This window comes from Takifugu rubripes, chromosome 12, assembly GCF_901000725.2.
Source record: "Takifugu rubripes chromosome 12, fTakRub1.2, whole genome shotgun sequence".
NCBI classification, from domain to species: domain Eukaryota; kingdom Metazoa; phylum Chordata; class Actinopteri; order Tetraodontiformes; family Tetraodontidae; genus Takifugu; species Takifugu rubripes.
The window spans coordinates 12,428,656-12,443,176 of record NC_042296.1 but is presented as its reverse complement, the minus strand read 5'-3'; the positions used below and the strand labels follow the sequence as shown (position 1 = coordinate 12,443,176).

The following is a 14,521-nucleotide window of genomic DNA, read 5'->3' as shown; positions in this document are numbered from 1 at the left end:
CCAGGTAAAGGAGAATGGCAGCTTTCTCTTGAGCAACCCCTCAAACACACAGTAAACTAAATACTCACAGTGTCTGGGCTCCCCTCCAACAAGACATTGATGGCTCTGTTGACATCCCCATTGCAATCGTGGAGTGCGATCATAGACTCGTCCTGGTCCTTGCCCGTGATGTCAATCAGCTGCAAAATGTGGACAAGAAACAGCCCCCCCCTTTTGAGTAGGTTCACAAATGATCTATCGCCAATGCAATAGATTTGAAGCAATCGATCGTTTGATTCATTAAAAACAATGTAAAGCTGAGAGATTGGACGTGTTACGTGTTACAGATTAACAGGGGTGTGCGTCATATAAATAGTTTATGTTTTTATATAGGACATAAACACATAAACTTATCAAGCAGATCGGTTTTATAACTCGATGCCGACGATCTTTAGAAACAATGCAATCAATACTACATTGTTCAACTTTTAAGGGAGTCGGGGAAGTCGATTGTGTGCATGTGCTCACCTGTTTGACCTTCTCTTCAAAGTCTGCATCATTGTGATCTGAAATCATCTGTGCAAGTCGGATTTGCTCTGCAGTAGCCTGCGAAGAAGTCAGCCAACACTAATGTTAATGTTAACGTTGCCGTTACGTTGGGGTGCTTCTTGGCATTCAGCTACAGCGTGAATCATTTCAGCGTTCTCTGCTGTTATTGCAACATGTACAGCTCAACAACTGAGAGAGGATTTGGGAGTACCTGAGGCCTTTGCTTGTGCTGTGTCTGGCTCTGTGTCTGCTCCCTGCTGCCCCGTGCTCGGCTCCCACCCATGGACGTCATCATTTACAGTATATACAAATAACAGTATTTACAAAGAAATAATCCCTGGAGAGAGGAGGAGAAGGGAGATGTTAGAGCCCCGTTAATGGGGCCTACTGCTGTTTACGTGCACATTACTTCCTCTGACTTGCACACTGGAGTTGAGAGCAAACGGTGGCATCAGAGGAACATAGCTTTCTATCTACAAACGCTTAAAAGGCGCTGACAACTGATGCTCTTTAAACTCTATTCTTGGGCAACATTTAAACACAAACCCAGCCAGAGAGTACGAGGCTTGGCCATCTTTAGCAGGCGAGCCAAGTTATTTACCTCCTCAGAACATTATGCAACACTTTATCAAAATAGCATTCGCGGCGTGGACTTAACCTATATTTCGAAACAACAGTGCACGATCACCCAGCTCAAATAAGACGGCTAAAACCCAAACAACAACGCTAACTAGCTGCATCTCTATTCTGTAGCTCGGCGTTAACCTTGCTATCAACATCGACTCTTTAATCTTACAGATGTTACGTAAAAGCCTGTTTGGACTAGCGCAGAATCAAGGCTAAAGTCAGGGCCCGTCGGACATGTCCAATTTTACTCGCCAGCCACATGGTCAAAACGCTAGCCATCGAGCTAATATCGGGGACGCGTCAAGACGTCCAAGTTTCGCTGGGCTTCCGCCTCTCACCGTTTCCACCTCATGGCGACAACGAGGCTTTGAAGGCACTTCGCTATTCCACGAACTGAAAGTGAAAAACGACGCCAAATGCCGCTTGATAGCCCAAAAGTTGGCAAGCTAAGTGGACGCTCACGGCCAGTAAAGCTTATTTGTTCCGCTAAATACAAACGCCCATGCCAGCCCGCTGCCACTGCTGGTGGTTGTCAATAAGAGTTAGCTATGCTAAGTTAATCGATATTCTCATTTACATCGTTTAACATAACTAGGGAAAATTAGCTACATTAGCAAAGAAGGAACTTCAAACGCAGCGTCGTTTATCGCAGCCACGGCAGCCTTTTATGACCCGGAAAGCCTGATTTTCAACATAGCCACCACCGAGGCTAAAAGCAGGCCTGCAGGCCGCTAAAAAGAAAATAAATAAGAGGCGATACTGACCAGAAACCCAGCGCTACGGTACACACTGCTACACAAACACCCGACAAGTGGTCTCGCTGTCGGCCGTCTAGAGGCTTTTAGGGCCCGATATAGCTCCCGAACCCGGAATCGATATTACTAAATAGGTAAAATATAACGAAGCGACTCGCTCCCAGCGTAAGCGAGAGACTGAATTTACCTGTTTCTTTTCCACTCTGACACCGCGGAGAACTGTGTCACGTGGTTTCCAGCGCCGCTTCGCGGAAACCGGACCCGCGTCACGTGACCCCGAATTTACACGATCGGCGTTCTCGTAATTTTCACAACACCGTCCTGCATAACTCATTCGGCTTAATATAAACTAAACACAGAATAATGGATAATAGAGAGACCCAACAGAACCATGCAATTCAGAATAAACAGCAATCCCTATACATTTAACTGTTATCACTACTTAATGATCTCCAATATAAATTCTATTCATTATTATATTTAAACTAACTCCTACTCCACACTCAGTATGACAAAATTTACTACTACAATTACTTCATCGTTGATACATTTCATGTTTATACTATGTGTCATCAGTTTAATATTTTATTTATATACATAATATGGGAAAGTGCATTGCTATTATAATAAATTGTAAGTATCTGTCTAATTGGTGTAATGTTGTTGCCTTTTACAAGAGACTACATGACCAAAGTGCCTAACAAACTGCACAGATTCTTTACATTGTCTTTAACGTGGTCCGCGTTGACCCGTTATTACGGTAATTTGTACTGTCGCAAATCAGGTAAGTAAATACGGTTCCGTAACTACGCAATTCGCTTCTGCAAGGTGTCAATTATACGTGGTGTGTGATTTCCTTTTTTTAAATAAATTTTTCTAACTGCAACTATGGGGGGATATGGTGGTGAAGGCACTCTATTTTAAGATGAAGAACCGAGTGTTATCTTTCAAGCTAACATAGCAACTGAATGCTAAACACAGTGTGAATAGCATAGTGCTAGCTAGCGAGCGAGCTAGCTGGCTGATTGCCGTATAAACAAACCGGCGGAACATGGCAGAGTCGTCGCCCTTATCGGGCGTTAATGTTGTTCTTGTCATGGCCTACGGAAGTCTGGTAAGTAGTGTCACAACATCACTGGATGCTTGCCTCGTAATTGGTTGGTTGTCACGTTGGGAGCCTGCTACACTTTTAAAAACGTCTTTTCTTTCAGGTGTTTGTGCTGTTGTTCATTTTCGTGAAAAGGCAAATCATGCGTTTTGCAATGAGATCCCGCCGAGGACCCCACGCACCGATTGGTCACAACGCAACCAAGGTACCGCAGATTATTATAAACGTGCGCGTGTAGGGGGACAACGCGGGGACACTTACTGAATGTGTCTTTCCAGGGTTTGAAAGAGGACATTGATTCCAGGCTTTCCAGGGTCCAGGAAATCTGCTTCGAACCTCGTCTCTTGTCAGAGGAAGACGATCGTCTGAAGCAGGGATCACAAATTAGTCAGTCACCTGATCATTACCATCACCTGCCCCTCATCTGTGCCCAAACTCTTAAATTGCCTTTCTATTTCAAAGGTTGCTACAACTACTTGTACAGGATGAAGGCTTTGGACGCGATCCGGGACTCGGGTTAGTCCTCTGTTCATTGGTTTGGCATATTTTTAAGCAGTTGAGGGGCTTTCCTCATTTACCTCTACACTGCCTAGGAAATCCATCAATTTGGCATATATTGTAGACGTCGGTCGAGTTTAGTTGTTTAATTGGTGTGTTCCTCCATGGTCTGCGCGGTTCGTCTTCATTTTACTTTATCAGGTCTTCTTTTCTGTCCCGTCTCCGCCGTGTCCCGTCTGCGCCGTGTCCCGTCTGCGCCGTGTCCCGTCTCCGCCGTGTCCCGTCTCCGCCGTGTCCCGTCTCCACCGCAGGCATCCCTCTCCAGGAAATAAGCCAAAGCCCCAGCGCTTTTACCGGACGCAGTTTCAGAAACTGGCTGATGGAGTTACGGAACTCCCACTCTCTGATCAAGAGCAGCCGTAGTGCGCTTATCGACCGTTTGCTCGAAGGCTACGACAACGCTCGCCACGGGACTGGGGTGCGTTGCCATAGTAACCCAGGGGAGAAGTTGAACTTCTGTATTTATACTAACAAGGCTTTTTTTCCCGTTGCAGGTGTTTGGTGAAGCCGAATTTCTTGACTACCAGCAAGCTCTAACTGAACTCGCTGACGTGTAAGTGTAACCGTGGATATTATCCTATATATGTATATCTATAGGTAGATTTTACCCTTCTTTTTGAACCCATTCGGTCTTCTTCTGCGTTTACCCAGGGTGAAGGCCTATTCCAGCAGTACCAGTCTGGATCAGCATCACCAGTCGGCAGCCAAAGACCTGACGGGCTCTCCTGTGCGGGGCACCCCCTCCACCATCCAGGTGACCTACCTTCCCTCCACTGGCCAGAGGAGCAAGAGACCCAAACACTTTCTGGAGCTCAAAAGCTTCAAAGACAACTACAACACACTGGAGAGCACGTTGTGAGAGACTGCAGCCGCGTGACCACGCACGACAACGTCTTAAACAGCCGCCTGCAAATCCAAATCTCCCCTTTGTTGAGGCTGGAATCCGCTGCGACCTGCTCAGCGTTTCTTCGATGACAAAGGCGACCCGGGTTTCATAGACAGTTATATTTTCTCATGATGAATTTGGTCCTAACGGGCATAACTGGAAGACGTATATGATTGTAGAAAACCAGGTGAGATTTGTCGAGTTTTTGTACAAGTGGCAATTCATAGAAACTCATCTGATTTTTTTTTTTTTTTTTTTTTAAACTCATGTAAATATACGTGTAGATTTTTATTTACAGCATTTTTACAAATGTTTACTATTTATACGGACAAACCTAACTTATTTGAACTCTATTTAAATCAGGTTGTATGTATTTTTGGTTTGACATAAAGACCACGCCGCTCCTCCTTCAGGATCAGCGTATTTATTACCCCCACTAGGTGTCAGTCCAACATCACGGCATTAAGACACAACAGACAGTAAAAGAGGACGGATCAAACACACTTCAGCGTTTCTGCCTTTAATACAAAGCAAACTTCATGTGTTTCTCTACCGTGTTCACAGTAACAGGTCAACGACTGGAAGAGGTTGTTGATGCATTGTTATGCAAGTGAATACCTCTGTTAGTTTATTAAATATCAGGCCTTTTAGCACAAACAGCATAAATATTAAGGGGGGGGGGGCTTTGGCAGCATTTCAGTTGAGCACTAACGTGTTCATCCAGCTGGCGATGCCTCTACAAACCTTCAGCATAAACGCATTATAAACAGAGTATTGGCGTTTGACTGACGACATTTGTCATTCTGATTAGCTTGAATATGATTTCAATGTCAAAACAGCCAACGATGCCGAGCAGCGAGCAATATGAGCTGCAGCCGCATCGACTGGGCTGTAAAATGAGAGCAAGCTTCACATATTTATCAGCTCGTCATCAGTGACGCAGGTAAAAGTAGCTTCTAATGATGACCCACCTTTTTAGAACAACTTAGTCATCAGGGCCGATTCAGCTGCTGCAGAAGGAAACAACAACTTTGCTGGACCACCAAAGATCTGTGTGCTTTGTCACCATGAGCCTTCAAAAACCTCTACAAAGCAATAATTTATACACGACGGGGTGCTTAAATATGTATATATGTACATCAGATTCCGCCCTCGAGGCCCCTCTCAGGACTTGATCTCGATCACCTTGATGAACGGGAGGGCCTTGCTGCTCTGTGTTGTTGGTGTGAGGGGTTTACTGGGGAGGAAGGGAACAACTGTGTGAGCTGTTTCAGGAGGACTTTATCATGGGTTATCATGACCATGACCCAGGGGTGGTGTGTGTGTGTCTGCTCACCTGTAAACAATCTCTGGCTTGTTGTTATTGGACAAAGGGGGCGGGTCCTGACCTTCCAGGAAGTACTCCATGTGGTCGTGCATTTCTCGGTTCTGTGAAGGGCGAAAACCACAGCGGATGATCCGTTATGCATTTTCTACTAACTTACAAATGCTTTATTTCTGTAGCTACATGGAGGACTGGAATGTGGTGCAGCGTTAACGTATATTCTGAGAATATTACGCTCAAGACATCGGTATGAAAGTTAACAACAGTTCATTCATTCATCTGGTGTTAGATTCAGGCACTGTGGGACGTTTCTAACCTCTGCCTCCAGGAAAGCCACCTTTTCCTCCAGGTCTCTGATGACTCGATCCCTCTCTTGGATGATGGTCCGGGAGTTCTGCAGCTGCATTATTGACAGAACAAACACACACACACACACGCACGCAAATAGTGCACAGTGAACACACGCACGCAAATAGTGCACAGTGAATGTTGCAAAACGAGTTCCTAGTTCTAAATCAACTTTCTGCTTTACTCCACTCCCTCATATAAATGACGTTCGTGTGTGTGTGTGTGTGTGTGTGTGCGTGCATGTACCTGTTCGATCATGTGCCGAACTTTCCTCTGCTGACTCTTCAACATGTCGTCAAGCTGATGGATCTTCTCCTTGAGTATGGCCACCTCTTTCTCCAGCTCAGCACACCTGAAATCACACGTAGGTGCTGGAAAACTGTCGGCTGAAATCTGCACATCATGTGTTGCCAAGGGGTCAGGGGGGTAAACCAACCCCGGAGAACCTCACCTCCGCTCATCGCCCCCGGTCTTCTGCCCCCCGGCCTTCAGCTGAAGCAGCTCCGCCTCGTCTGCCACCATCTTTTCTTTGAGGACGCTGCTCTCAACCTCCATTCTCGCCAGCAGCCTCTGCAGCTCCTCCACCCGCTGGCCCCTCTCCTCCGAGTGCTTCTCCGCCTCCTGCAGACGCTCGGACTGTTCGGCCAGACGAATCCCGTAAAGTTCTGACTCTGCCTGCAAGGGGAAAAACAGGTTTACACAAGCATCGCAGCAGTTCTCACCGAAGAGTAGAAATTAGGCTGGATGACCCACAATAACGTCTGTTTTTAATAGACAGATCCCCATTAAAAGCCTGATCAGCAGTCCTGATAGCGGCTGTCCTCAGATTCACAGCGGATCACTTTTATTAATCCACCAGAAGCAAAAACACAGAGATCTACACGCGAAAGGCTCCAATTAAAACATGTAGATTATCTTTTAAGGATTTCCCACTCCTGTTTGAACTCCCAGCGTTTTTGAGCTCTGAGGTCGGATGAGATCTGCACCAACACGTTGCTCCGTCTCTTTATTCCCTACAAGTTCGGACTAGACAACAACCTGTTCATTTTCTAAATGAGTCAGGATAAAAGACAGCAGAGCTTAAAAAAGGTAAGGGTACAGAAATCGGTTTACCCGCATTACAAAGCAGAAAGGAAATGTGTGTGCGGAACGGCCTGGTGATGTATGACCGGATCAGGAGAAGGGATAATGGGAATGATTAAAAGGGTGTGAGTCATAGCAGCAGACAGGAAGTGATGTCATGCAACGGTCAGACCTGCAGTCGGTCCCTCTCCTCCTGATGCCTCTTCTCCATCTCCTTGAGCTGCACATACAGACGCCTGGTGGCCTCCCTGAGCCTCACGCACTCCTGCTGATTATCCTTGACCTGAGGTGGGGAGACAGAGTGACATCGTTAATTAGACCTAATCTGGCCTGAATGCTTGAATCAGAAGGCGAGCAGATAAGGCCAAAGCTGGAGGTGCCAGAACCATTAACACGGACATTTATCCAAAGGGAGCTAAAGGATAAACTCCTTGGCATAATTTTAGCGTAAAGTCCCCATGATGGCGTTCATGGGCTCCACCGCCCCCTTCCACACCACTTCCCTGGTAGATAATGGTGTCATGTTACAGGGACGTGCCGGGTGGAGAACAAGGCAGGAGAAACATGAGCCCTGTGTGCTGCATGAAGCACAACCTAACTGATCCCCTGTCACGGGCCTCAGACAGCCCCCGTGGTTGCTGCCGGGCCTGAAGGTTCTCCTTTCCCGACCATCCACCCATCACTGAAGTGGCAACAGTAATGGCTCCCAGCTGGAATCATCGGCTTGTTCCTTCTGAACACTGTTTCTTTCGCAGTGGCGGGATTAGCTTACGTGATCGTCTGAATCAGTGAGGACCGCGTTGCCGTTGGCGACAGCCGTGTGGACGGCAGGCGTGTCGACTCTGAGGCCGTTGACGGGATTCTGGGAGGAGAAGGGAGGTCGATTAGAGGGAGGACCCACACAGAGGAAGCGGCACAGTTGCCACTGAATGATGCATCTTTTATACGTCTTCACTAGGTTTTGTATCGATTTGCTTCTAATGAACGTTTCAGTGAATGAGCTCAATTGTTGGATCGTTGGACCCAAACAAAACACCAACTGTGGAAGTTCTCCCATAAAAAGACAGATGCATATCGTCGCCTGTGCTGTATAAACCCACTATTAGTCCAATAATGAGTGTTTACCTTGTTGTTGTTGTTCTGTCTGGCTGCCATCTGCTCCCTGAGACTCTTCAAACAGTATCTCACCTGTGGACCAGAACAAGAACCCTGAATGTTGCTTCCTCCGCCTCCGCCACCGCCTTTGAACACTAACTTGTCCGACTGACCTCCTGAATCTGCGACACCTCGTCCGTTATCATCTTGATGTTCTCTCCTGTCTGCGGGTGAGCGCCTAGAAAAACCTGGGGGGGCCACAGAGAGCTCACACACTCCATACAACTCCAAACGCTCGCAGGAACAAGCTCACACACCTTGATGACTTCAGCCCTTTCGTCCGTGGGAGTGAGCCCGTACGCTCCTTCCCGCTCTTCTGGTTTATGTGGCAGCACCACTGCGATGCTGCTCTCCTACATGAAGGGGAGGAAAGATGGTTAAATTCCCCCCGTTCTCCGCCTCATTCCCCTCCTTGAGGTTTTACCTTAATGTCGTGCTGCTCCGAGGTGCAGCCGGCCTGATCCTGGTCTTGTCGGGTGTTTTGAAGGCACCTCCTGTGGTCCTGGAATGAGAGAGTGGGCAGAGTGGGGGTTGGCTGTGGAAAAAGAAACCCAGTGGAGAAAAAGAGCAGCTTAGTGAAAGTCTTTGGAACAAGAGGGTGGAGCGCGGAAAGAAAGGGGGAACCCTGGTCATAAAGCTTCCTCGTACAGAGGTTCCTCAGTGGAAACCACACAGTTAGACAGTAAACGCCATGGCAACCGACCACAAGGGCACGCAAGAGTCTGGTGACTTGGACAGAAACTGAAAGGCAACCGGTCCAGTCCAGTTTGACCAAAAATACCGACGCTCAAAACATCCGACTGAGTCATTCCCGCTTCGGCTCCGTTGTCGTAGCAACAAACAGTTGTTGTGACAAATGTCGGCGCATGTCTGCAGTTTCCCACAATAAGATAACTGGGAAGTTTGGAAAAGCCGAGGCGGTAACCTTTCTGCACTCCTTCGTTCTAATTCATCTTTTTTATGCTTCTGCTTTGGTTCTTTTACTGTGCATTTTCGAGCACAAACAGACCATAAAACCCAGTTGAACTAAGTTTAAACTGGGTTTAAGTTTAAACTGGGTTTAAGTTTAAACTGGGTTTAAACTGGGAATTAAGTGCCACCTTTCCAGGGAAAATGTGCAGATTCCACACAAAACGCTTAATAATAATTGTCATCTTATCACCCGCTGAGGTTTTGGCTTTGATTATTTTAAAGGGCGTTTGCTGAACAAACTGTGCTGCACACGCACGCCACCTTAGAAACGGTGTGTTCCAGAGAAAATTACATGGTTTGAACTCAGACAATCCTCAGCAAGCACCAAAGATAACCCAATTTAATGAGCGGCGGCAGGACGGAGCACGCGATGGCCTGCAAAGGTCCGGTTCTGTCAGAGTTTGGAACTGTTGCTCACACACGGCTGCTGGTCACCTGGTGCCCTTTAATCTTTAATCTTTTAACCTTTAATCACGCGCGACGCCCGCTCGTTATTTATCAGCAATGACGAGAAGACACATTCCTCACTTTAATACACTGCAGGTGCACATTTAAAAACATGTAACTTAAAGTTCTGACTAACCGCCAACTTAATTCCTTTCCTAAGAAATGCCATTTACACCATGTCTGTCGTCACGCCGGCGTGTCCTCCAGACATGTCATATGACATCATGCAAACTGCGTGTCGTGGCTTCTGAGGAAGGCAAACAGGTTTTCGGAGCGGCGGTTCGCAGCCAAGCTTTGCAAGTCATAACACAAGCAAGGTGGCGGCGCTTCAACCGGCCTTTGTGCAACAGCATCTGAAAAACCATCAAAGCAGAATGGGGGGGGGGGGGGCAGGAGCTGCTCTGTGACCGGGGAGAGCAGCGGCTCATGGGCTCCTCTCCTTCAAAGACAAACAGGGGATTATGGAGACACACCCAGCTCACCACCTCTCTGTGCAGCTAAAACGATCCCCCAGTGTCTCGTGGCAGCTGCCATGTCACACCGTGCTGCGTCAGCCTCTCCTTGCTTTATTCTTTGTTACTTTTAGTAATTATTGGTAATTATTTTATTGCCTCTGGGCTTCACAGCTTCACCTACGTGACGGACGGATTCAACACGACAGCCTTATCTGAGGCTCGATCCGAACTTTCCCCCCATTGTCCCCCCAACTCCATCAACTTTTACCTGGATCCTCTTGTAACCGATGTACAGAACATATATGATCTACTGGGGATGGTAGTTAAAGGTTCTCCCTCCTGATTATCGAGACTAGATGATAATGACTAAAGATATATTAGAAATACTTTATAAAGATATAAAAGTGTTATTACTCCACATCACGCCAATGGGAGCAGGTTTTTGTATTTTTTCTTTACATATTTTTTCTGCTGTCATAGAAAATGTCGGTCTTGTTTTTTAGTAAACATCCTGGTAAATGATACGTTTCATCCCGCGACTCTTCAGCCCAAGGTCAGCGTGCTTTCTGTCTCTGGTGTCACGCTTTTGTCAGGATAGATAACAGATCCCCCCCCCCCCGTGGATTAAAGTAGAACAGCCTACCCAACTCATACAAGTACAAATATGGACATGACATCACCCTGATCAGTGTCAGACGGTTAAGTACAAACTCCTTTCGTTGATTTGGGGATGAGACAGTAGTCAAACATACATGATCAACCGTTGGCATCAGAAAGTCTCGGTCTAGGTGCCAAAACAAGGGGGAAATAGGAAAAGCAGAGCTCAGAGAGGCCATGACAAGACACAAAAGGTTGAACCGAGCAAGTGAGCAAGGGAAGGCTGAAAGTGTTTTAAAGTTGCTTTTAGTCTGATCAAATTCCGGCGGAAGAAACAGGAGGATGAATCACAGAGAAGAGAGACGTAGTAAGTACATCACCATCACGCCCTCCCAACCCAAACGCGGAGGATTTATCTCCCGCACACTCGAGTTCTACCTGAGCAGATGAGACCGTCTGGCACGATCCGCGGAGATGTCCAGGCAGCCGGGATCCTGAGTGTCTGTCGGTGTGACTGTGTGTGTGGGAAGCTGCGAGCGTCTTGCCTTACATGGCTGGGTGAGGCTCCAGTAGCTGCCCAGCCCTTTTCCCCCTCCACACTGCTCTCCAGCACCAGCGCTGGGAGGGACAGTGCTGAGCGTCCTCTGCAGGAAAGCAATGCACAATACAGACGGCAAAGAACTGGGAGGCTCGTTTAAAACGGTGGGAAAAGGTAAATGTGAGGTTTATCTAATCAAACTGCCACTTGTTTTCCCATTTATTCTGTGATTGTTCAACTCAGGGGCCCTTTATCGCCCAAAAACGTAAATGAGTGACCAGGTTAAGGCTTGGGTCCATTTTCAGGACAATAAGTGACCACTTGGTAAAAGTCCAGAGCGGAGGAAGCCTCATTTGTCACGTGCACCGGGGTGATGGCAGGTATCAGCACCCTGAGGAATGCCTGAGTTACGTAAGAGAGATTAATGAAGCTCCTTTATGTAACAGTGACTGGCAGAGCGTGTGCAGAGTAAACACAACTGTACAAACAAGCGTCACAAAATGACCTTTTTAAATATCTATTTCATGCTCAATGGCTTTGGTGTTGGGACACATGACGTCACCTCCGATTTAAAGACTTTGGAGCCTCAACTGCGGTTGAGTTTGATCTTTTTTTTTTTAATGAATTATACTGTCAACAGACAGTTGCTTCACAGGGGCCAGTGATCAAGCCTTTTAAGTCCTGGTCACGGCGCTGTGCTGATGGAAGCGTGTTGTGGTGCGTCGCTGCTCCCACATCCTCCCATATATTTCACACAAAGAGCAAACAGCCGGTGCGGGAGTCTGCTGAACGGCCTCTTTGTATGAAACCGGCTGCGTGTGTTTACAGATGCTGATTCTCTGCGTAGTGCAAACAATGCCACACACACACACACACACACACACACACACACACACACACACACACACACACAGACTCCGTCGTTGTCACGTAAGCATGCGGAGCGTCAACCAAAGCCCAAAACAATACAGCTAAGCTACTTTTATAATGTCTTCTTCCTGTCGGAGGGTTCTCACGCTAAGATAGAACAAGGCCTGAAAAACAAAACCTTTCCCAGAGTTTCCACATGCTCATTTTGATGCCGCACACACTCTGAATGATTAAATGAATTTACAACTGATGTGTAACCGACACATTCACTTTTCTTCCTGACATTTCTAGAGCGATGCCAGAAAACCAGGACTTCTTCCCGTTGGGTCCAACGTCTGCAGGTGTGTAAGCTGCCACATCGCCTAATGTTTAAAGTTTGACCCTCAACTCTCGGAATGTGCGAGAATGTGAGTGAAGACACCAAACTGTGAAAGAACCGGTCGGGTCACATGTCACCAAAAAGAAAAAAAAACCCATTAATTCACCGTCCAACACGAAAACCAGCAGATATTCACCCACGGGACCTGCTGGAATTCTACACACACAGTGGAGCCAAATTCCCAATAATTAAAAAACAAACAAATGGAATGAAATGGAGACGCAGGAGGGGGACCACAGGGATCGTGATGGGGCCCTAAACGAGGGCGTCAGCGGCTGCTGCTGATGCTGCGCCACAGACCCAGGAATAGTTTATAATCTGCTGCATCCTGCCATTTATGCTCAAACCCATCTTTACATCACACGTTCTGTTGGCTTCTTAGTTTCAGTTGCTCATGTTTTATGACCTTCATCTGCTCCTCTCAGAAACAGATTTCATATCAAACTAGTTTCCTATTCTAATACTCATGGGTGAGTAACAGTTTGAGTTGAGTTGAACTAAAATGAGACTTAATAGTTTGGCTCTGTTTGGCTCTTTTTGGCTCTTGACTGTCTTCTGTTCCTGTTGGTCATGTTGTTCCAGTTCTTAGCCCCCCCCCCACCCTCCTTTAAGCTCAGGAGCCATTTGAAAATCTGCCTGCAAACAAAAATTCCACACTCCTGATACCTTTAATAAACTATTTTTTACCTTACTTCCCATTTGTTTTTTTTGTTGTGATAGTTTAAGGTTTCTTAGAAGAAAGAAAGGAGGCCAGTGCAAAGCAACACTGTGGATCACTCACCTTTGCTTTGCTGTCCTCTCCTTCTCCCACTGCACACACCACAGCTCCCTCCATCTTCCCAGTTCCGACAGCGAGGCCGAGCCGGCACAGGAAATTCAGCAAATTCAATAACGTGTTTACATCAGAAACGACCAGGCTGCAATACTCAAGAGGCACAAAATGAAAGTACACCTGGTCTCTCTCCCCCTACCACTCCCTCCCTCCCTCTCTCTCTCTAGGTCTCTCTAGGTCTCTCTCCCTCTCTCTCTCTAGGTCTCTCTAGGTCTTTCTCCCTCTCTCTCCAGGTCTCTCTAGGTCTCTCTAGGTCTCTCTCCCTCTCTCGCTGCCCTACGGGAAGGATGCAGGTTTTTAAACGTGTCTGCTCTTCATTTAAATGGAATGTGGATAAGTAGGCCCCAACTTGAATGTAGAAGGCAGCTGTCATCCCGACCTTTTGACATTATTTTAAATGATTTTCTCTTGCTCTTACAGTCATCAAGAAAAAAACCCCGACAGCACTTAAAGGCTGACAGAGCCGTGACATCACACCAACATCTTTGTTTCACTTGCTGCATTTAAAGGGAAAGTTTGTAATTACTGAGATCAACCCAATGTAAAGCGATTTGTAATTCAAGATCAGATAAAAATAGACACAAGGAAAGGTGAATTTGAAGGTGTAGTCATAAATCTCCCTCCTCTGGATCCCCTAGCAGGGTGGCGTTGGGGCTAACAACCGTTCACACTCACATTACCACCAAAGGTCAGATTAGTGTCACCCGTTCAACTGGACCCCAGATGCTACTTGGTCCCTGGGAGAACACGCAACCCCTCACAGAGAGGCCCCCGGTCCCCCAAGGAGGACCCAGGACCACCAAAATCCCGTCTGACCTCAGAGGCGTTGAAATCGGCTCCGTGCGTCAGGCCTTTGGCGCCGCTCAGCCGCAGCATCTTCTTCCAGAATGAACCCATGTGCTCCCCTCCTTCATCTGTCCTGGTGCAGCAGTGAACCTCCCGGCGGTAATGAGCCGTCTCCAGCGCGCGGCGGCTAATTATACGCCAGACCTGCAAATAGGATGTAGTCCTATTAGGTGTTGCGCTCACACCTGGCCTACTTAGGTCCCCGTCAGGCCC

The 14,521-nt window shown here is 47.2% G+C and overlaps 3 protein-coding genes across 10 annotated transcripts in view; 1 reads left to right on the top strand and 2 right to left on the bottom strand.

Annotated features, from left to right (window-relative positions):
• Positions 1 to 3,382, bottom strand: part of ubap2l (ubiquitin associated protein 2-like) — an 18,182-nt gene extending 14,800 nt beyond the window's left edge. For 3 of the 7 annotated variants that reach the window (XM_029845099.1, XM_011609424.2, XM_029845100.1), the window contains exons 1-4: positions 1,920 to 2,086; positions 740 to 865; positions 508 to 585; positions 69 to 179 (exon numbers count right to left, since the gene is read on the bottom strand). In XM_029845099.1, the coding sequence (XP_029700959.1) occupies positions 69 to 179; positions 508 to 585; positions 740 to 823 (273 nt within the window). In that variant the 5' untranslated portion in view covers positions 824 to 865; positions 1,920 to 2,086. The other 4 variants (XM_029845095.1, XM_029845101.1, XM_029845097.1 and 1 more) reach the window with 3 other exon arrangements.
• On the top strand, positions 2,377 to 4,877 carry LOC101064189 (uncharacterized protein C1orf43 homolog). The gene is made up of 7 exons (XM_003969284.3): positions 2,377 to 3,024; positions 3,122 to 3,223; positions 3,297 to 3,405; positions 3,481 to 3,534; positions 3,828 to 3,994; positions 4,071 to 4,129; positions 4,228 to 4,877. The coding sequence occupies exons 1-7, from the start codon at positions 2,962 to 2,964 to the stop codon at positions 4,433 to 4,435; spliced, it is 762 nt and encodes a 253-aa protein (XP_003969333.1). The 5' UTR covers positions 2,377 to 2,961; the 3' UTR covers positions 4,436 to 4,877.
• On the bottom strand, positions 4,702 to 14,521 carry tuft1b (tuftelin 1b). 2 transcript variants are annotated; one of them, XM_029845110.1, is made up of 13 exons: positions 14,279 to 14,521; positions 13,412 to 13,465; positions 8,797 to 8,874; positions 8,630 to 8,725; positions 8,486 to 8,560; positions 8,343 to 8,405; positions 7,990 to 8,079; positions 7,390 to 7,500; positions 6,586 to 6,809; positions 6,381 to 6,486; positions 6,103 to 6,186; positions 5,799 to 5,890; positions 4,702 to 5,699 (listed from the first exon to the last, which is right to left on the bottom strand). In XM_029845110.1, the coding sequence occupies exons 1-13, from the start codon at positions 14,357 to 14,359 to the stop codon at positions 5,627 to 5,629; spliced, it is 1,227 nt and encodes a 408-aa protein (XP_029700970.1). In that variant the 5' UTR covers positions 14,360 to 14,521; the 3' UTR covers positions 4,702 to 5,626. The 2 variants fall into 2 exon arrangements, with proteins under 2 accessions (XP_029700970.1, XP_011607723.2); XM_011609421.2 differs by lacking the exons at positions 13,412 to 13,465; positions 14,279 to 14,521 and adding an exon at positions 11,282 to 11,372 and having other exon boundaries at positions 8,797 to 8,907.

Bases quoted from the DNA above. Each gene is read 5' to 3' on its own strand.
- tuft1b (XM_029845110.1), bottom strand. From the start codon at position 14,359: ATGGGTTCATTCTGGAAGAAGATGCTGCGGCTGAGCGGCGCCAAAGGC. The intron at 7,501-7,989 runs GTAAGCTAATCC...TCCCCACCTCAG, and splicing joins TCACTGATTCAGACGATCAC to GTCAAGGATAATCAGCAGGA. The intron at 6,187-6,380 runs GTACATGCACGC...TCAATAATGCAG, and splicing joins TTCGGCACATGATCGAACAG to CTGCAGAACTCCCGGACCAT.
- LOC101064189 (XM_003969284.3), top strand. From the start codon at position 2,962: ATGGCAGAGTCGTCGCCCTTATCGGGCGTTAATGTTGTTCTTGTCATG. The intron at 3,025-3,121 runs GTAAGTAGTGTC...CTTTTCTTTCAG, and splicing joins TCATGGCCTACGGAAGTCTG to GTGTTTGTGCTGTTGTTCAT. The intron at 4,130-4,227 runs GTAAGTGTAACC...GCGTTTACCCAG, and splicing joins CTAACTGAACTCGCTGACGT to GGTGAAGGCCTATTCCAGCA.